The 23,224-nt window shown below is 41.5% G+C and overlaps 1 protein-coding gene across 3 annotated transcripts in view; it reads left to right on the top strand.

Moving 5' to 3' along the window:
* Positions 1 to 23,224, top strand: part of nsmce2 (NSE2 (MMS21) homolog, SMC5-SMC6 complex SUMO ligase) — a 212,608-nt gene that overhangs the window by 186,937 nt on the left and 2,447 nt on the right. For 2 of the 3 annotated variants that reach the window (XM_073052853.1, XM_073052862.1), the window contains 2 exons: positions 5,715 to 5,815; positions 15,531 to 15,637. In XM_073052853.1, the coding sequence (XP_072908954.1) occupies positions 5,715 to 5,815; positions 15,531 to 15,637 (208 nt within the window). The remainder of the gene's footprint in view (positions 1 to 5,714; positions 5,816 to 15,530; positions 15,638 to 23,224) is intronic. The other variant, XM_073052871.1, reaches the window with a different exon arrangement.

A 23,224-nucleotide genomic window follows, 5' to 3' on the forward strand; every position in this document is an offset into this window, starting at 1 on the left:
GTTGTGGAGAGCGCCCTCTTCTTTGTGGTGGCGTGTTGGGGAGGCAGCATTAAGAAGAGGGACGCCTCACGTCTTAATAAGCTGGTAAGGAAGGCAGGCTCTGTCGTGGGCACAGAATTGGAGAGTATGACATTGGTAGCAGAGCGAAGGGCGCTGAGTAGGCTACGGTCAATCATGGAAAACCCTGAACATCCTTTGCATAGCACCATCCAGAGACAGAGAAGCAGCTTCAGCGGCAGGTTGCTATCGATGCAATGCTCCTCAGACAGGATGAAGAGATCATTACTCCCCAATGCCATTCGGCTTTACAATTCAAACGCCAGGGGTAGAATATGTTAAAGTGCCGGGGTCAGGACTGAGCTTAAGTTACCATTCAATGTATTTCTTAGTAAACTATTTAAGAACTTTTTAAAAGCTATTTATTAATTCTTTTTGAGAGGGTGATTTTAGATGCATATTTATATTAAGTATTGTATGTAATTAGTTTTGCTACAATAAGTGTATGGGACATTGGAAAAATGTTGAATTTCCCCATGGGGATAAATAAAGTATCTATCTATCTATCTATCTATCTATCTATCTATCTATCTATCTATCTATCTATCTATCTATCTATCTATCTACTGCAGCTGATATTTTCCCTGTGTCCTCCTGACAGAAATTGGTAAAGTACATAATTAGCAACCAGTGCCCTTCACCTGTAATTCCAAATAAATCAAGGGCTCATCAACAAGGAGACATACTGTAGATTTCAACTGGGACTTGGATGTGTCACCATAATCACGTACCTGAGTTTTTAGTGTGCACACACGTTACATGTTTAGAAAAAGCTGCAGAGGGTCATAAACTCAGTCAGCTCAATCATAGGCACAGGTCCCACCACCGAGGACATCTTGAAAAGCCAGTTCTGCAAGAAGATGATACCCATCTTTAAGAACTCTCACAATCTAGGACGTTCCCTTTTCTTATTACTACCATTAGGGAGAAGATACAGGAGCCTGAAGATGCATAATATACATTTTAAGAACAGCTTCTTCCCCTCTGCCATCAGATTTCTGAATGGACCGTGAACGCTATCTCACTTTTGGCTGTCTTTTTGCGCTACTTCTTTATTTTTAATATATTCCTTAGTGTAACTTATTTTATAGTCATTTTATTACTGCTGCTGCAAAACCACTAATTTCACAGCATACTGTATGTCAGTGCTAATAATTCAGATTCTGATACAATAGACTTAAAATAATGTGGATTGTTTGTACGCTTGATTCTGTCAGAAACCCGAAGCAGTTGGTCACGGTGGAATTGATAGTGCCTTAGAAGACCGGATTGAGGAGGCATTTCAGTATAAGAAGGCCAAATAGAGCAGTGGCAAAGACAGGGGTGGAGGGCATGTTTTGAGCTTGTAGAGGTGAGGTGTAGAAGTTTTACTGGCTGCTTGCTCTACAGAACCTACTCTCTCCTTGGCATTATGAGTCTGCAAATAGAAGAGCCATCAGGACCATTACAGAGGCTGCAGTTGGCTATGGGTCAAGAAATGAGACCCATGGACCATTGCTGATGGGACACAAGCTAGGGCCTGATCAACCCTGGCTGGGTCGTGTGGCCGAGGGTGTGTGAAGTGGAGAGAGTGAACAATTTTAAATTCCTGGGTGTCAGTATCACTGAGAACCTAACCTGGACCCAACATATCGATGCAGCTATAAAGAAGGCAAGACAGTGGCTATATTTCATTAGGAGTTTGAGCAGATTTGGCATGTCTCCTCAAACACTTGAAAATGTACAAATCTACCATGGAGAGCATTCTAAATAGCTGCATCACCATAGGGGGGTGGGTGGAGGACGCCACTTTTAAGGAATTCTGTATCTGTATTCCCAGATCCCTCTGTTCTACTGCACTCCACAGTGTCCTACCATTTACCTTGTATGTTCTACCTTGGTTTGTCCTTCCAAAATGCAATACCTCACACTTGTCTGTGTTAAACTCCATCTGCCATTATTCAGCCCATTTTTCCAGCTGGTCCAAATCCCTCTGCAAGCTTTGAAAACATTCCTCACTGTCCACCTCCAATTTTTGTATCATCAGCAAATTTGCTGATCCAATTTACCACATTATCATCCAAATCATTGATATAGATGACAAATAACAATGGACCCAGCACTGGTCCCTGTGGCACACCACTCACAGAAGCAATCCTCCACTATCACTCTGTGACTTCTCCCATTGAGCCAATGTCTAATCCAATTTACTACCTCACCATGTGACTGAATCTTCCTAACTAACCTCCCATGCGGGAGCCTTTTTTAAACAACGGAACAACAAGAGCTATCCTCCAATCCTCCGGCATCTTCACCTGTAGGTACCGACATTTTAAATATATCTGCCAGGGCCGCGGCAATTTCAACACTAGTCTCCTTCAAGGCTCGAGGGAATACCCTGTCAGGTCCTGGGGTTTTATCTACTCTGATTTGCCTCAAGATAGCAAGCACCTCCTCCTCTTCAATCGGTCTAGGTTCCATGACCTCACTACTTGTTTGCCTTATTTCCATTGATTCCATGCCAGTTTCCTTAGTAAATACAGACGCAAAAAAACCCATTTAAGATCTCCCCCATTTCTCTTGGTTCCATACATAGCCGACCACTCTGATCTTCAAGAGGACCAATTTTATCCCTTACTATCCTTTTGCTCTTAATATACCTGTAGAAGCTCTTTGGATTATCCTTCACCTTGACTGCCAAAGCTACCTCATGACTTCTTTTAGCCCTCCTGGTTTCTTTCTTAAGTATTTTTTTGCACTTTTTATAATCCTCAAGTACCTTATTTGCTCCCTTTTTCCGACACATCATAAATCTCTCTCTTCTTCTTTATCAAAGTGTCAGTATCCCTAGAGAACCAAGGTTCCTTATTCTTATTCACTTTGCCTTTAATCCTGACGGGAACATACAAACTCTGCACTCTCAAAATTTCTCCTTTGAAGGCCTCCCACTTACCAACGACATCCTTGCAAGAGAACAACCTGTCCCAATCCACATTTTTTAGATCCTTTCTCATTTCGTCAAATTTGTCCTTTTTCCAGTTTCGAAACTCAACCCGAGGACCAGATCTATCTTTATCCATGATCAAGTTGAAAATAATGGCATTATGATCACTGGAACCAAAGTGTTCCCCTACATACACATCTGTCACCTGTCCTAACTCATTTCCTAATAGGAGATCTAATATTGCATCCTCTCTAGTCATTACCTCTATATATTGATTTAGAAAACTATCCTGAACACATTTTAGAAACTCTAACCCATCTAGACCTTTAACAGTATGGGAGTCCCAATCAATATGCGGAAAAGTAAAATCCCCTACTATCACAACTTTATGTTTCCTGCAGTTGTCTGTTATCTCTCTGCAGATTTGCTCCTCCATTTCTCGCTGACTATAATACAACACCATTAATGTGGTCATACCTTTCCTGCTACTCAGCTACCATATGGCCTCGGAAGATAAGCCCTCTAATCTGTCGTGCCTGAGCACTGCTCTAACATTTTCCCTGACTAGCAATGCCACCCCCTCCCACACTTCATTCCTCTTCCTCTATCACGTCTGAAACATCGGAACCTTGGAACATTGAGCTGCCAGTCCTGCCCCTCCTGTAGCCAAGTTTCACTAATGGCTACAATGTCATAATTCCACATGTCACTCTACACCCTCAGCTTGTCAGCCTTCCCCACAATACTCCTAGCATTGAAATAGACACATCTCAGAAGATTATTACCACCATACACAACCCTTCTATTTGTGGCTTTGCATGAAACTTTATCATTTATTTTCACTACTTTTTTTTATTTTATTAAAAAAAACAAGATTTACAGAGTGCAACACATAGATACATCTCAACATTGTAATTGTATTGTATTGTAATAAAATTGATCAAAATGTTATAGCAATACACATAAAGGTATACCTTTAACACAGAAACCAATTTTAGGTTTTACTATTAGGCTGCCAATATAAGGAATATTACTTTTCTGGTCCTTATATTTATCATAAAGATTGCCCATCATGGGTCTCCTTAGAAGTTAATTCTGTAAAAAATTCCTCTATTGTCTCTCTAATTGGATCATACTCTTTTTCAGCAAATAAAATAACAGATATCTTAATTATTAAGCAAACTTTAAGGATTTGGGCTCAATTTAGGAAATGTTTTGGTTTAGTGAATTTTTCATTATCATCTCCCATTCTCCTTAATTATTTTTTTATCCCTTCCATGACTGACAAAGTCTTTAAGGACTGGGATGAACTAGGTATTAAGTGTTTTTGGGACCTGTTTATCTCAGGATCTCTTGCTTCATTTGACCAATTGTCAAATAAATTTGCACTCACAAAAACACATTTTTACAGATACCTTCAAATTAGAGATTTTCTACGTTTCCATTTAACTACTTTTCCTATAGCTCCTGATAAAAATTTACTAGACGATCTTTTAAATTTAAAACCTTTTGTTAATGGTTCTATTACTGTTATCTATAAGTTGTTGATTGATTCTAGACAAGACTTTTTAGATAAAATAAAAAAAGCTTGGGAGGATGACCTAAATTGTCAGATTTCTGATGATAGATGGAATAAAATTCTTAAACGGGTTAATTTTCACTACTTATTTAATTTAACTATTTATATATATATTTACTGTAATTCAGTTATTTTATTTTTCAACAAATCTCAAGACATATGCTGGTGATATTAAACCTGATTCTATCATGTTTGTTTCATCGTGTGCAAAATAGCTACTTCAAGATAGTCCATTTATAGCTGTAGTATGTGAAACATGACAATTTACCTTAGTACATCATGTGATGCTATAAAAATCAACTAATTCTTATCAGTGTATTGCTTTTGCAAAAGGCTCAGTGATATGAATCACTCAGCAATGGATGGAGAATAGTAAGGATGTATGGGAACAATGCTCCTGAGGTGATCTCCCATTTGTGACTTGTGAAGTTTGGTTTACACTGGACTTCCATATTTTATTTTGTGGTTCTGTCTTTAAAATAGGAAAATTTGGTATTTACTACCTCATACTTTTTGCTTCATTCTCCCCACCCGTTATATCTTTTAGTTTAATTTCTTTTTTTGTTTCAATTTTGTTGCCATTTTAATAAATTAACTAATTTTTTGATGACAGTTAAGCATGATGGTGGAGAGACAGACACATTAGGAACATTTGAGAAACTTAGGCACATGGATGATAGAAAATGGAAGGCTAAGTGGGAGGGAAGGTTTAGATTGATCTTAGAGTAGGTTAAAAGTCGGCACAACATCATGGGACAGAAGTCTTGTACTGTGCTGTAGTGTTCTATGTGTTTTGCGTATGCTTGAAATTGCACACAAAAAATATTGTACATTGCGGGTGAATTCAAGCACTCAGTTGTTTATAAGAAAATCTTGTGCTTTGATTTGTTCGGCACCATTGTGCTTTACTCAAATTCAAGCCAATTGCTGGCTGGATGTATTAAATATCTGCAGCTTTCTTTAAGTTTAAACCAAGCAGAGCCTTATGGATAAATAGATTATTCATAACATTTGCATTCATCAGAGTGGAACTGATTGTAACTTGTTGTTTTATTGTTTGAATGAAAGCTTTTTAATCAATAAACAGTTATTTGAACTGAGGTGTATATAAATGGCAAACTTGGTTTATTCAGACTGTTCCTCTTGAACTTACAGTTGGTGCAGAGTCACAGAGCGAGAGCACTTCAGCCAATGAGATTGATGAGGACATTGCAGTGACCCAGAGCCAAAGGAATTTCATTTGCCCCATTACACAGGTACAGAACAGCATATTCTGAGAGCTGAGTGTTCTAGTACATTTTTCTTCACAGTTAATCATCACTGTTCGCAACTGAATCTATTTTGAGTTATTTCTGTCATTTAAATTAACAAGAGCTGTGTCTTTAATTTGAACCTGAATTCATGTTGTAAAATAAGTACTAAGTTTTGAAATGCCTCAAAGTTCAAAATAAAAGTACATATATCCCTGAGATTCATATTCCTGCAGGCATACTCAGCAAATCTACAGTACAGTCACTGTAAACAGGATCAATGAACAGCAAACTGCAAATATAAATAAATAGCAATAAATAACACGATAGTCCTTAAAGTGCGACATCAGTTGTGGGAACACCAGAAATAGATTGAGTTACGTTATCCCCTTATGTTCAAGGGTCTGAAGGTTGAGAGGTAGTAACTGTTTTTGAACCTGGTGGTGCGAGTCCTGAGGCTCTTGGACCTTATACCTGATGGTAACAGCACGGCCTAGGTGGTGAGGATATCTAATGATGGATGCTACTTTTCTATGGCAGTGTTTCATGTAGATGTGCTTAATGATTGGGAGTGCTTTACCCATGATGTACTGGACGGAATCCACTACCTTTTGTAGGATTTTCCACTCAAAGGCATTGGTGTTACCATACCAGGCTGTAATGCAGACATCCCACCTCTCCCGGAAGTTCCGGGAGTCTCCTGCATATTGATAGCGGCTCCCTGGCGCCCGCAAATTATATACAATATCCTGGAGATTGATTTTTTTGAGCGCGAGTGAGCGAGAGAGAGAGAGAGAGAGAGAGAGAGAGAGAGAGAGAGAGAACGCACATGCACACCATGGCCGTTTTCCAAAAAAAAAGAAAATATAAAATGCACTTCATCCCAGACTACACTAAAGTGTACCCCTGTCTAATAGGGGTCAAAAATGATGACAATGTTGCTTGGTGCACTGTTTGCAACAGCGACTTTTCTATTGTCCGTGATGGGTTAAATGACTTGAGGTGAGTTTAAAAGGTGTCATTCATTCATTAGCATAGCTAACATTATTTAAAACTAGCTGGCTAACTGCTAAGGAGCTACTCTATTGCAGACATCTCAGTTCTCCTGGAAGTTCCAGAAGTCTGCCACAAATTGATGGTGCTACCTCCCTGAAATGAGTTTTTGCAGGGTGGGTTGTCTGGTAATGCAGCCAATCAGTATACTTCCCACTGCACATCTATAAAAGTTTAATCACAAAACAAGAGAAAATATGCAGATGAAAACCAAAGTAATACACACAAAATGCTGGAGGAACTTAGCAGACCTGCTGAATTCCTCCAGCATTTTGTGTATGTTACCTATATCGATAGAAGTTTGTCAAGGTTTTTGATGATGTGCCAAATCTCTGCAGACTGCTGAGGAAATAGAGGTGCTGCTGTGCTTTCTTTGCAATTAAATTTATATGATGAGTCCAAGACAGGTCCTCCTGAGATTGTGACTCCCAGGGATTCAAAGTTACTGAGCCTCTCCACCTCTGCTCCTCCAATGAAGACCTTGGACCTCTGGTTTCCCTCTCCTGAAGTCTACAATCAGTTCCTTGTGTCTTGCTGACATTGGGTGAGAGATTGTTGTTATGACACCATTCAGTCAAATTTTCAATCTCCCTCCTTTATGCTGATTCATCACCTCCTTTGATAGGGTCCATGGTGTCATCAGCAAACTTGGATATGGTGTTGGAGCTGTGCTTAGCCACACAGTCTTAGGTACAAAGCGTATAGAGCAGGGGGCTAAGCACACATCCCTGTGGTGCACTTGTGCTGATTGAGATAGTGGAGGAGATGTTTTTGCCAATCCAAACTGACTGGAGTCTGCAAGTGAAGAAATGCAGGATCCAATTGCACAAGGGGGTTGTGGCGGCTGCAATTACCTGTCGCACCATCAGCCAGGCTCATTAAAGTGTCCTGTAGCTGACCATCCTCCTGATAATCTGGTAAACGACGGATCTATTGCATTACACCAGCCTCAGTAGATGGGGCTGGATAATTGGATTGTGCCATTCTGCTACAGCCAGAGGGGTGTTCTCTGGAGCTGCTTTATTTATGCCGTATCTTTTTAAGGAGAGGAATGTTTTCTCTGCCCTGAAACTTACTATGGACTGGCCAGCATCGAACATAAACCCACAGTCAGGAGATGAGTGGTGTCTCTTGGTTTGAGGAGTATTTACTATGTTGTTGTAACCAAGTTCTGTTCTATTTAGCTGATTCAAGTTTGGACTCTAGAACAGTTCTGTTGAGTTTGTAAACATTTTGGGTAAATAAAGCCCTATTTTTTTCTCCTTTACCTGCTCTCCCAGTTTTATGCTTACCCTGGTCCTTCACGGGTATTGAGGCCACGATCTTGGAATTTACTGATTAGTTGGGGATGATGGTATTAAGTGCTGAGCTATAGTTGATAAAGAGCATCCTGATGTATGCAATTTTGATAGATAGATAGATAGATACTTTATTCATCCCCATGGGGAAATTCAACTTTTTTCCAATGTCCCATACACTTGTTGTAGCAAAACTAATTACATACAATACTTAACTCAGTAAAAAAAAATGTGATATGCATCTAAATCACCATCTCAAAAAGCATTAATAATAGCTTTAAAAAGTTCTTAAGTCCTGGCGGTAGAATTGTAAAGCCTAATGGCATTGGGGAGTATTGACCTCTTCATCCTGTCTGAGGAGCATTGCATCGATAGTAACCTGTCGCTGAAACTGCTTCTCTGTCTCAGGATGGTGCTATGTAGAGGATGTTCAGAGTTATCCATAATTGACCGTAGCCTACTCAGCGCCCTTCGCTCAGCTACCGATGTTAAACTCTCCAGTACTTTGCCCACGACAGAGCCCGCCTTCCTTACCAGCTTATTAAGACGTGAGGCGTCCCTCTTCTTAATGCTTCCTCCCCAACACGCCACCACAAAGAAGAGGGCGCTCTCCACAACTGACCTATAGAACATCTTCAGCATCTCACTACAGACATTGAATGACGCCAACCTTCTTAGGAAGTACATTCGACTCTGTGCCTTCCTGCACAAGGCATCTGTGTTGGCAGTCCAGTCTAGCTTCTCGTCTAACTGTACTCCCAGATACTTGTAGGTCTTAACTTGCTCCACACATTCTCCATTAATGATCACTGGCTCCATATGAGGCCTAGGTCTCCTAAAGTCCACTACCATCTCCTTTGTCTTGGTGATATTGAGACGCAGGTAGTTTGAGTTGCACCATATCACAAAGTCGCTATCCAGATGTTTCATGGTTGTGTGAAGAACCAATGAGATGGCATCTGCTGTGGACCTGTTGCTTCGGTAGGTAAATTGGAGCAGTTCCAAGTTGTTAGTCAAACAGGAGCTGATATGTTTTGTCACCAGCCTCTCAGAACACTTCATCACTGCGGATGTAAGTGGCACTGGGCAATAGTCATTGAGGTAGGTTACCACGCTCTTCTTGGGCACCAGTATGATTGAAACCTGCTTGAAGCAGGTGGGTACCACACACTGCTGAAGCGAGAGGTTGAAGATATCTGTGAACACACCAACCAGTTGGTCAGCACAGGTCATCAGTTTTTGGCTAGGTACTCCATCCAGATTGGATGTTTTCCTTGGATTCACACTCTTGAAGGCAGCCGCACATCATCTCAGATACTGAGACCAAGGGATCATCGGGATATGTAGGGATACGCGATGGTTCCTCCCTGTCCTGGCAGTCAAAGCAAGGATAGAAGGCATTGAGCTCATCTGGAAGTGAAGTTCTGCGACCACCCATATCGGTAGATTTAACTTTGTTGGAGGTTATAGCATTCAAACCCTGCCACAGCTGTTGAGCATCCCTCGTTGATTCCAGTCTAGTCCGGAATCTCCACTTTGACTTTCTGGAGATCATATACACAAGAGGATCTGTAAGGCAAACAGGAATTACCATTTAATATTTTCCATCTCTTGTAAATGAAAAAAAAGTCTACATCTGCCATTACTTTATAATGATCTAGATCAGGGGTTCTAAGCCTTTTGTTATGCCATGGACCCCTACCATTAACTGAGGAGTTAATGAACCGCAGGTTGGGAATCCCTGATCTAGATTATTAGAATGTCAGAAAGACAAGATTCTGCAGATGCTGGAAATGCGAGCAACACACACAAAGTGCTGGAGGAACTCAGCAGGCCAGGCAGCATCCATGGAAAACTGGGGTCACAGCCTGAAACATTGACTATTCTTAAACACAGCTGTTGCCTGACCTGCTGAGTTCCTCCAGCATTTTGAGTGTGTTATGATTAGAAGGTCAGTGAGTGCGAAATAACTGGAGTAAAGCCGCAGAGCGTTACTTTTTAAGTTCAGCCCAAAATACTGATAACTTACTGAGTTTTTTTTATTTCTTTATTCTACTGAAGAGCTTTCCAGCTATTGCCTAGAGTCAGGGTTAAATGGCACAGAAATGGGTCATAGAACTCTACAGCACAGAAACAGACCCTTCAGTCTATCTAGTCCATGCTGAACTGTTCATCTGTCTGGTCCCATCAACCTGCACCCAGACCATGGCCCACCATATCCCTCCCATCCATGTACCTATCCAAATTTCTCTTAAATGTTGAAATTGAGCCCACATCAAGTACTTCCACTGGCAGCTTGTTCCTTCTCTCACCATCCTCTGAGTGAAGAAATTCCACCTCATGTTCTCTTAAACATTTCACCTTTCACTCTTGACCTGTGACCTCTAGTTCTAGTTTCATCCAGTCTTGGTCCGTCACCTTCTCTCTTTGGCTATTTGAGTACTTGTACTGATATATGTTAAATATTGTGGTTCCTGCTCTTTCCTTGCCCTTAGACAGTCCATTTCAGATTCCAATCACCATTTTTCACAGTGGTTCCATACCACTATTCTTACATTCCTTAGATATGAAAGTAAAGGAGTGAATATAGATCTCAGTTATGTGTTTTTGTTTCAGACTTAATCTCCTTTCCATCTTAAATCTGCTTTAGAATTTTTCATTGGACCACTGACAGGACACATCTTAAAATCTACAACAAAACAGAAAATGTAGTATATCATCGTAAACATGAGAGATTCAGCAAATGCTCAAAGTCCAAAACAACTGGAGGCACTCACCAGCTCAGGCAGCATTTGTGGAGATGAAAGATCTTGATTCAAAAGATTTATTCCTCGCCATACATGCTGCCCAACCTGCTGAGTTCCTCCAGCATTCTGTGTTGTATTGCTCTCATATCTCAATATATTTCAGATATCTTTCTCAGTTTTCCCTTTCTATTGTACAAACTTTCTCCCATTCACAAAAAATGGGAGGAAGTTTATATAGAATAGAAGTAAAACTAAGTTTGTAGAATAGAAGGCAAGAAGACAGCTTTCACAGGAGGTAGGTAAAGTGAAACTGGACTGTCATGAATACTTCAGATACACTAGTACATGCAGAATTGACTTATCAGAAAACCTTTTATTTAAATAATGGTGTTATTCAACTTTGCTCTGAGAATAACTCAGATATGGGTAGTTTTCCAGTATTTTAAGAGGAGACAAGGCATTATTTGCATTTCCAAGGCAAAAGGGTTGGTAATTGTCTCTATGTTAAAGCAACTAAAATTTCTACCTGCTTTTAGAGTGACAGAAGGCAACTTTCACCTCTGTTTTATGCCTGAAATCCACATCAGTTGAATTAATTTTCCTGTAATGTTTAAAAATGTATTTTTTCCTCTGTCTTCCATCTGGTCACGTCTTCTTGGCCCTCCCAGTCCTATGTATATAAACAGAAGCAAGGTATGTAAACTGAGCATTTTTTCCAGTTCTTTAACAAGTTAGTTTTTGTTTCCCAGGTAACAAAAGGATCTGTGGGTCCCTCACCTTGCTTCAACTACAATGTCTAAGTACTAGTCCCTCTACTGTATCTGATTTCCTCTGCATGTGGTTAGAGACAAAGCTATTATCCTCAATTTCTTTCAGAAATTGTTCCCTGGTATTGTAATGTGTGGCGACATTTACTGGCTGCCTCCAGCAAATCCCTAGGCGTATATTGGTTGTTAATGCAAATGATGCATTTCACTCAACACACACAAAATGCTGGTGGAACAGAGCAGGCCAGGGAGCATCTCTAGGAAGAAGTACAGTTGACGTTTCGGGTCAAGACCCTTCGTCAGGACTAATGGAAAAAAGAGATAATAAGAGATTTGAAAGTGGGAGGGGGAGGGGAGACTCAAAATGCATTTCACACTATGTTTCGATATACATGTAGTAAACAGATCTGAATGTAACCACCGGCACCATTATTCGCACTGGAAAATGTCTGAAACTAAGTTAGACTGTTTGCAATCCTGTTTTAATACTGGATCCCAGGATGAGGGATAAGTGAATAAATAATAATGGAATAAATGATGGAAGGACAGAATACTGGTGCTGTAACATAACATGATTTCTCCCCCTCTTCAGCCTTGCAGCCAAGTTTTCATATGTACCTATGCTTCCTTTCTATTCATGATTCAAGTATCTTTATTATCAAAGAATGTATACATTATACAACCTTGACATTTGTTTACTCACAGGGAGCCACAAAGCAAGAAACCCAAAGAACCCAGTTAAGGAGAAACATATTAAAAATAAAAATAAAGGACCAACACCTGATGCGCAAGGGAAAAAAACACAAATCATGCAAACATTTGAAGCAAACAACAGAATTCTAAATCAAATTGAGTCCTCACTTGTGAACCCCGGAGTGGGCCCAAGCTTTGCTTATCAGTTCATCATATTAGTGGGCACAGAGCTCAGCTGCCAGGGCACTCTTCATAGCCTCAGCGGCATGGAAAGAGGTGTGACTTTCACGAAAAGCGAGCACAAACTGCTCTCACCTGAGATCCGGACACCCTGTCTTTTTAAACACCTGCGCTGGTGTTTAAATTGACCGAACAGTGAAGGACTCCAATGCCCTGGAGAAAGGAGTAACCATCACAGAGAGCAAGCAAAATCAGTTGTCAACTCCGATCTAGGCCAGCGTATAAATTGTCTTAACAACGAATCAGTTTACGGGTATCGGTACTCCATCTGGAATGATTCTGCAACATCATCTCGGCTCATCCCCCAAACTTGCCTGCTGCTGGCTCTAAACCTTAATTTGTATCCAGTCCACTTGTACATCACTCTTGCTCTTTCTGACCTGCCTTGCTCCTAGTTAAGCAGTGCTTTAACTTTAAATTCTCCTTTTCAAATATCTTCATGTTTTGCCCCTTTCTATCTCTGTAATCTATTCCATTTCAGACTTTGCGGGGACTGCCCTCTCTGCTACCTTCTGTTTCAACAGTCCTTGCAGTTGCAGTCAGTTATAAAGTACTATAGCTCTGAAGCAGGCCCTTCAGCCCATCTAGCAAAACTGTTATTCTGCCTCATCCCATAGCAATCCATAACCCTTTCCATCCATGTACTTATCCAAGCTATTCTTCAATGTTGCACTTGAACCCTCATCCACCACTTCTGCTGGCAGATGGTTATGATTTCATATGCCAAAGCCTTTAATCATGGAATTCCCTCCCTGAACACGTCCATTACTTTCTTTCTTTAAGGCAGCCATTAAACCTTTGAACAGTTCAACTGTGTGGAATAGGATCAGGAGGAGATATTTCATCAATGGAGCAAGTTCCACTGTTCAATAGGATTAAGTCAAATCTGTGACCAGACACTGCTTGCCTCTGAACAACCTATGGGTATCCTGCCTTAAAATTTTCTAAAATTGATCTGTTCGAATTTTATTTACCATCAAACTGCTCATACTGGCAATCTGAAATAAAAATAGAAAATGCTGGACCCATTTAGCAAGTCAGGGAGTATAACTGAAAAAGAAAATGTTAATTGTTCAGGTCAAAAACTCTACATCAGAATCCTTTGTCTTTGACCTGCAACATTAACTCTGATTTTGTTGTGTTTTTATTTTTGTTTGATAAGCCCCCTAGAAGTTAAGTATAGGATTCCCCTGCTACTCGAAGGTAGAGCATTCCTATGAAATGGTTCGTAAGCCAGAATGTTGTAAAGTGAAGAAGCAATTACCATTTATTTATATGGGGAAAATTTGTGAGCATTCGCAGACCCAAAAAATAACCTACCAAATCATGCCAAATAACACATAAAACCTAAAATAACAGTAACATATAGTAAAAGCAGGAATGATCTGATAAATATACAGCCTATATAATGTAGGAATACTTTTCTGTAATTATTGCAGCACTGTCCACCGCAGCGAAAATCTCACGCAAGCGCTCACGGCAAAAATACTCAGCGCAAGCGCTCTCGGCAGAAGCACTCTTTCCAGTAACCTTTAAGCTATGAAGCTGCCAAATCATACCAAATAACACATAAAAATACACAGCCTATATAAAGTAGAAATAATGTAGGTCCAGTGTAGTTTCACTTACCGGAATCGGGAAGACAGTGAGCACACTGATGATGGTGTGTTAGGCAGAGTCATCGGAGGTTGGGGTGGTGGGAGGTAGAAGAGACTGGGGTGTCATCTCACTGTCATCTTTTTCCATCAGGGTAGGCAGGTCACCTTCTTCTATGTCTGCCTGCCTCGATGTCAAAGATCGAGGCTCGTTGTCTGCTGTGGCTGATGTGTGAAGGCTTGAAAAACGACAGTATGCTTGACTGCTTAGCCTCACGCATTTTTCTATCATACACTTCTTTGTAAGCACTCAAACCATCCTGCAAATACGCCCTAAACCTATGTACCCTTTCAAAATTAAAGTCATACTTTTCTGCAATCATTGCAGCGGAAATCTCACACAATTACTTCACGTTCAGTTCCTGGACGACTTCACTTTCGCTACTGCATTCAGTTTCAATTGTTATCCTTTCCTCTTCATCAGCTCTTCATCTCTCAGTTCTTGGTCATGGGATGCCAAAATCTCTTCAACATCATCTTCGATAAACCCTTAGCCAAACTCACTATATCCTTACTTCGTTCACCACAATCGAAACACTTAATTATGTCTAGTTATACGCTAAGTGTAACACCCTTACGCTCTCTTTTAGGCTTTTCCGATACCTTAGAACTCATCTTGCTAACAGATGCTCACAGGCACATGTATAAGCAATGCTGGCTAGAATGCAGTTCCGGGTGAGGAGCTTGTTGTAAAGTGAACGTTCAAAAAACAGGGGACACCTGTAGAAGGTGCTGGTCACTCTGGAAGCAGGTTTTAACTAGATCCAAAGGTTTCTATCCACTGAAGGCATCATTTTCAATAGGAGTCTTAATTGCAAGCTTCAATCCATTCTGCATATTAAAAACCTTGGTAGATCCTTTCATTCTATTTCACTGAACATTTCCTGGCTGGCATTGGCAGGCTTTCACTTGATGGCAGGAAACTAAGAGCTTACTGTGAATTTGCGGTAATTGGTAGCCCAGGCAAACTGGTCAGTCAAGTATGCCTACAGATGTTCTGAAGAAGAAATATTCAGACTCGCATATCTCGGCAAAAAGTTACAGACACAATGCCCTTGGAGAAGTCTGTTGATGTATTTGTGGTATCAAAATGAAGGTGCTGAATATGGAACTAAAATTGTAATTTTATTCTATAAACTTTTCTAAGAAAAGCATGTATGTTGGCTTCATCAGCAGCATCGGCATCAAATATGGAGAATCCTGCCAATGTGTCTTGTCAAGGAAAGAACAAAACAGTGATTAATTGGCTTTTAAACTTGTGTCTGCAGAGAGAAATGGAATGCCCTGTGAAGAATAAAGTTTGTGGTCATAGTTATGAAGAGGAAGCCATAATAAAAATAATTCAAACCAAGCACAAACAAAGGAAGAAGGCCCGGTGAGTTGGGAGTGAACACTTCTCACTACATCCTGATTACTGATCTCACAAGTACTTTTTGCTAAACACAGTCTCCAGGTTTAGGTGAAGACTGTCCTCTTCATATCCCTGTTATTTATATTAGTAACAATTAATTAGGTATTGCACATTTAATTGCGTTGTCATGGTAGCATTGTGGTCATGACAGTGATCACCAATCAGCCTTTGATTCCTGTCTCTGTCTGTAAGGAGTATGTACCCCATCACCACTTGGGTTTCCTCCAGGTGCTTTGGTTTCCACTCAAATTCCAAAGATGTATGGTTAGGGTTAGTAAGTTGTGGGCATGTTATGTTGGTGCTAAAAGCGTATCAACACTTGCAGTCTGCCTCCAGTACATCCTTGGACTGTTGGTTGTTGGTGCAAAAATGACACCATTTGGGGTCCATATGACAAATAAAGCTAATCTTTCTTTCTGATATAAATGATTCTCAGGATAATTTTAACAAGGTGGCGTAGCTACAAGGTGGAGTGTGAGAGGTTTCCTCTCACACTCCAAAAACATACAGGTTAATTGCCCTAGTGTGCAGATGAGCAAAAGAACCTTGACTGGATTTGTTGGCAATGTGGGAATACATTTAGTTAGAGTAGTTTGATGATGGTCAGTGAGGACTTTGTGGGCCAAAGGTTCTTGTTTCTTGTGCTGTATCTTGCACAGGTAGTGGGTAGTGGCTCCATATGTCACTACTACAGAGCGTAACGACCCTGCCTTACACGAATCCTGGGCTCAGCTGTCTCCGGCTGACAGTACCCGGTATGGGCCCCTATCCAGGGTTTTGGATCCCACTGCCTTGTGGGTATCTTCGGGAGAAGAGAAGGCTAAGGAGTAAACCCTACACAAATCCGGAGTGGAGCCCCTAAGGTGGTTGGATAACATCACATCACATCTGCGAGCCTGAGAGGGAGATCTTGATGTCTGGGCAGCCCAGGATCTCCATATTCTTCGCCCAGGTCTGTGCCCCGTAGAGCTTTGAATCCTAAACCATTGAAATCCATTGTCTACTTAGACAGACGGAGCCATTACATTATTTTGTACAGTTTTAAGGTGCTTGGAAGCAGGTACAAAGGAAATGTCAGAGGCAAGGTTTTTACGCAGAGTGTGTGGAATGGGCTGCCAGCGACGGAGGCTGATATGACAGGGTCTTTTAAGAGAGTCCTGGATAGGTACATGGAGCTTAGAAAAATAGAGGGCTATGGGTAACCCTAGGTAATCTCTAAAATAAGTACATGTTCGGTACAGCATCGTGGCCAAAGGGCCTGTATTATGCTGTAGGTTTTCTATGTTTCTATCTCTCTTTGACTGCAATAATGGATGCTAGGTTATTATAGTCTTAGCATTACCATCATTTTTAAACTAATATATTTTGTCTTTTAATTGGGTTTTCCCTGACATGCCAATAAAATAAGTGGTCAATTGCACGTACCCAGATGTAAAACAACTTTTGATTAATATGCTAAAACCCACATTCTTAAAGTGATTTTAGTAATTGGAATAGGATTTTTTGTTAAATTGGGCAATCTTTTTCCTTCCTACCCTTAAACTATTGAATACTCCTACAATATTATGTTGAAATTGTAAACAAGATTAATCTCCTTATCTTAACAAGAAATACAATCAGAGTAGGCAGAGGATAGTGAATCTGTGGAATTCATTGCCACAGATGGTTGTGAAGCCCAAGTCATTGGGTTGATAGGTTCTTACTTAGTAAGGGTGCCAGAGGTCAGGGGTTGAGAGGGAAAATATATCAGTCATAATGGAATGGCTGAGCAGACTTGATGGGCTAAGTAGCCTAATTCTGCTCTTATGGCTTCTGGTCTACAGTCTAATGTTCATTTCAACCAAGACAATCTGACCTTTATCATTTCTATGAACTAGATTGATCACACCAGCTAATGAAATGGCACCTCACAGACCTTTGTTATTAGTCTCTTTACTCAACATGGTGCTTCAAAAATCTGTAAGATCAGTGAAGTGTATTATTTGAACGATCAGGTAAAGTATCTTAATGATTAGAGTGCTTGCCTAGAAATTATAGTGGATCCATGCTGGATAGATGTGGGACTGCCGTGCCTAGCAATGGGTCAAGTACTGCAAATTTGAGACCTAGTGTTTGATATTTGGCAGATCCTGGGGTCAATTGGATATCCGGATGTTGAGGCCCATTGGCCAGGGCCCCGAGTCTGTGAATCTCTGCAAGTTTGCTAGAGGTCAGAGACAGCCTTTCTTGAGTTGGAGGACTGTCCATGTGTGGGGAGAAATGGGACTTGTTTTGTTGCATGTCCTGTTCTGTGTTGTTCTGCCAAGCATTAGACGTAAGACATAGGAGCACAGTTGGGCCATTTAGCCCATTCAGTCTGCTCTGTCATTCCATCATGACCGATTTATTATCCCTCTCGGTTACATTCACCTGCCTCTCCTCAACCTTTGATGCCCTTACTAATCAAGAATCTATCAACCTCCACTTTAGACATACCCAATGTTGTGTCTTCCATGGCTGAATTCCACAGATTCGCCATGCTCAGGCTAAAGAACTTCTCATCTCTGTTCTAAAGGGATATCCCTCTATTCTGAGGCTGTGCTCTCTGGACCTAGACCCCCTCTCCACTATAGGAAACATCCTCTCCACTTCCACTCTATCTCAGCCTTTCAGTAGCAGTAGGTTTCAATGAGATCCCCACACCCCCATACTTCTAAACTCCAGCAAGTATAGGCCCAGAGCAATCAAATATTTCTCATATGTTAAGCCTTCCATTCCTGGAATCATTCTCACGAACCTCCTCAGGACCATCTCCAATGCTGACACATTATTTTTTAGATATGTGACCCAAAACTGCAAACAATGCTCCAAACGCAATCTGACTAATAACTTATAAGCTTCAGCATCCTTGCTTTTATATTCTATTCCTCTCAAAATGAGTGCAAATATCCATTTTCCTTCCTTACCTTGCAAGTTAACCTTTAGGGAATCCTGCATAAGGACTCCCAAGTCCCTTTGCACCTCTGATTTCTGCATTTTCTTCCCAGTTAGAAAATAGACTACACGTTTATTCTTTCTACCAAAGTGCATGACCGCAGACTTCCCAATACTATATTCCATCAGCCACTTCTTTGCCCATTCTCCTAATCTGTCTAAGTCCTTCTGCAGACTCCCTACTTCCTCAACACTACCTGCCACTCTACCAATTTTTGTATCTTGTGCAAACTTGGCCACAAAGTTATCACTTTTGTTAACCAAATCATTGATCTAATATGAAAAGAAGCAGTCCAAACATCAACCCTTGTGGCACACAGGCAGCCAACCAGAAAAGGCCCCATTTATTCCTTCCCTTTGCCTCCTGCCAGTCAGCCAATCTTTTATCCATGATAGTATCTTTCCTATAATACCATGGACTCTTACCTTTTTTAGCAAAGGCCTTCTGAAAATCCAAGCAACTGGAGCCTCAGCTTAGGGGGTGTGCATGTCAGAGGATTGAGAACACTAAAGGAGTTATTGTGTTGGAGCTTCTGCCTTGGACAAGGCAGAAATAAAACAGGTCTGAGGGAACAAAAGTGAGTGTGGGACTTACTTTGCAGGAGTATTAATTCAGTATCACACTGTAAAAGAGCGTAACCATCTGCTGGAGGTACTCAATGGATCAAGCAACTTATGCTGGTGGGGAAGGAATTGTCTATGTTTTGAGTTGAAATGTTGCATCAGGACTGAGATTGCAGTGGGGAGGTGGTCAGCATACAGAAGGGGAGTGGTGAGATTGGTGCCTGCAGTGTTTGACACATTGTCAAGGGGCACAAGATTAAGGTTAATTCCTGGGATGTCCGGACTGTCTTTACGCAGAGAGGTTAGAGAGACTGGGCTTGTATATGCTGGAATTAAGGAGATTGAGAGGGGATCTGATTGCAACATATAAGATTATTAAGGGATTGGACAAGATAGAGGCAGGAAATATGTTCCAGATGCTGGGAGAGTCCAGTACCAGAGGGCATGGTTTGAGAATAAGGGGTAGGTCATTTAGGACAGAGTTAAGGAAAAACTTCTTCTCCCAGAGAGTTGTGGGGGTCTGGAATGCACTGCCTCAGAAGGCAGTGGAGGCCAATTCTCTGGATGCTTTCAAGAAGGAGCTAGATAGGTATCTTATGGATAGAGGAATCAAGGGATATGGGGACAAGGCAGGAACCGGGTATTGATAGTAGATGATCAGCCATGATCTCAGAATGGCGGTGCAGGCTCGAAGGGCCGAATGGTCTACTTCTGCACCTATTGTCTATTGTCTAAGATGACAAGTAGGGGAGGAGAGAAGGGATGGAGTTGGGAGACAGTGGCAGGTGAATGATAGATAGAGGCAGACAGAGGAAGAGGGCAATGAGGAAGAATGAGGCAAACAGATGTTCCCTCATACACTCCAAAACAACCAGTGCACAAGCAGTGATATCTCACAATTGTGGCTGACACACATATCCAGGAAATACCCAGTCAGGTTTCTGGAACAAGTAATAGTCATTTTGGGCTTTACAGAGGGTGAAGTTAATTTTCAGTTGCCAAAGGCAGAAGGAAGCAGTTACTGTGTCATGAGGAAGTTTAACTAAATAACAAATACAAGCATAGTTGTTGAAAGGAAGTTTAACATATGCATTTTATCAAAGGAAGGCAGAAAGTGTAAAGTCGATAATAAGAACAAAATAAAATCTGCAGGTCAGGCAGCATCGGTAATGTTTCACAGGTTGTTGAATCTTCATCAGAACCGGGAAAAGTTAGAAATAAGAGAATAAACACAAGAGATTCTGCAGATGCTGGAGATCCAGAAGAATACACACAAAATACGGGAGGAACTCAGCAGGTTTGGCAGCATCTTTCATCCTTCATCAGGACTGAAGAAAGGTCTCGGCCCCAAATGTCAGCTGCTTATTTCTCTCCATAGAAGCTGTCTGACCTGCTGAGTTCCTTCAGCATTTTGTGTGTGTTCCTCTAGAAAAGACAGAAATTTTAATTTTCCGAGGAAGCTGAGAGGCACATAGAGAATAAAAGGAAATATATTTATTAAGATGGAGAGCAAAGGAGACCTTCAACTGAAAGTTTGGTTTGTTTTTAACTTTTCTAAGTTCTGATGAATGATTATTAAATTGAAATGTTAACTGTTCCTCTTTCATGTACTGCTTTACCTGCTGAATAATTCAAATTTTTTTTTTCATTATTCCAGATTTCCAGCATCTGCAATATGTTTTTTTTAACAATAAGGTCACATTATTTTCAACAGGCGTGAAAATGATCCTGGATTTAGTTTTACTAAGTGGTTTAAAATACTGCTGATTATTTGAGGTTTATCAAATTTTCAACGAGTATCATGAACAAAGCAGGTGAGCCTAGAGCGTGGATCAGCACTTGGAGCTATGATGTTGTGGCCATTACAGAGACTTGGATGGTGCAGGGGCAGGAATGGCTACTGGAAGTGCCGGGGTTTAGATGTTTCAGAAAGGATAGGGAAGGAGGCAAAAGAGGTGGGGGTGTGGCACTGTTAGAGATAGTGTCACGGCTGCAGAAAAGGAGGAAGTCATGGAGGGGTTGTCGACAGGGTCTCTGTGGGTGGAAGTTAGGAATAGGAAGGGGTCAATAACTCTACTTGGTGTTTTTTATAAACCACCCAGTAGTAACAGGGACATCAAGGAGCAGATAGGAAGACAAATTCTGGAAAGGAGTAATAATAACAGGGTTGTTGTGGTGGGAGATTTTAATTTCCCAAATATTGATTGGCATCTCTCTAGAGTGAGGGGTTTAGATGGGGTAGAGTTTGATAGGTGTGTTCAGGAAGGTTTCTTGACACAATATGTAGATAAGCCTACAAGAGGAGAGGCTGTACTTGATCTGGTATTGGGAAATGAACCTGGTCAGGTGTCAGGTCTCTCAGGGGGAGAACGTTTCGGAGACAGTGATCACAATTCTATCTCCTTTAACATAACATTGGAGAGGGAGAGGAACAGACAAGTTAGGGAAACGTTTAATTGGAGTAAGGGGAAACACGAGGCTGTCAGGCAGGAACTTGGAAGCATAAATTGGAAATGGCTGTTCTCGGGGAAATGTACAGAAGAAATGTGGCAAATGTTTAGGGGATATTTGCGAGTGGTTCTGAGTAGGTGTGTTCCTATGTTCTTACATTCAATGAGGCATGGGAAGGATGGTACAGTACAAGATCCATGGTGTACAAAGGCTGTTGTAAATCTAGTCAAGAAGAAAAGAAGAGCTTACAAAAGGTTCAAAAAACTAGGTAATGATATGAATCTAGAAGATTATAAGGCTAGCAGGAAGGAGCTTAAGAATGAAATTAGGAGAGCCAGAAGGGGCCATGAGAAGGCCTTGACGGACAGGATTAAGGAAAACCCCTAGGCATTCTACAAGTATGTGAAGAGCAAGAGGATAAGACATGAGAGAATAGGACCAATCAAGTGTGACAATGGAAAGGTGTGTATGGAACCGGAGGAGATAGCGGAGGTACTCAATACTTCGCTTCAGTATTCACTACAGCAGTGGTCCCCAACCACCGGGCCGCAAAGCATGTGCTACTGGGCCGTGAGGAAGCGATATGATTTGGTGATATGAAACGATGTGAGTCAGCTGCACCTTTCCTCGTTCCCTGTCACGCCCGCTGTTGAACTTGAACGCATGCGAGGTTATTACCCACACAAGATCATCAGTCACCTAACTGCAGTGATACCCTCGCGCCAGGGATCACTGGTTGTCCTTGGGTAACCGGCCACCTCGTGCAGCCGGAGAGAAGTGCCATTGCTACTGGCCTGAAGTGTGGACAGATGTGCGCTATCTCTAAACCTGTTTAGCACACAGAATGTTTGTGGGGAACCCGGTGCTAAAATATTCGCAGACAACCTAATTTGGGCTCAGGGTTTCGTAAGTAGCTGAGCAGCTACCTCGCTGCGATCTACTGTAAGTCATCCCTCAAGCCAAACTTTTGTCGGCTGATAGATCCTACCTACCTGCAAGGGGAGGTGGGTGCGTATCCTGTTGCATTCTTCCTTGCTCTCTCCGGAATGCGACCGCTGCGGCCCCGGCACAGGGACCTCTGGCCCTGACCTAGTCCTCTCACCCCACCCACGACCAGCCGCACCTGGCCAAGGTGTCTGGAGGCAGGCGAGGCTAGAGTTTCGGCCCGGACGCTGTCTAATGGGGCACTGAAGCCCTCAAAACTGCTTCAGTGCCTTGAGTCCAAGCACCCTGCACTTTAACAAACCCGCTGAGGTTTTTGAGTGGAAAAAATGTGAGGAAGCGGGACAGAAGCAAGTGCTGAGAGCCACGAAAACTAAATTGCGGAATAGACTGGACATAAGGCACCCCCTTTGAGTATCGTTGTATTCTGTTCGTGATTAACACCCCCCTACCCCTGTCGGCCGGTGCGCAAGAATATTGTTAATACTAAACTGGTCCGCGGTGCAATAAGGGTTGGTGACCCCTGTACTACAGAAAAGGATCTTGGCGATTGCAGGGATGACTTGCAGTGGACTGAAAAGCTTGAGAATGCAGATATTAAGAAAGGGGATGCGCTAGAGC

Source organism: Hemitrygon akajei, chromosome 1 (assembly GCF_048418815.1).
Source record: "Hemitrygon akajei chromosome 1, sHemAka1.3, whole genome shotgun sequence".
Taxonomy (NCBI): domain Eukaryota; kingdom Metazoa; phylum Chordata; class Chondrichthyes; order Myliobatiformes; family Dasyatidae; genus Hemitrygon; species Hemitrygon akajei.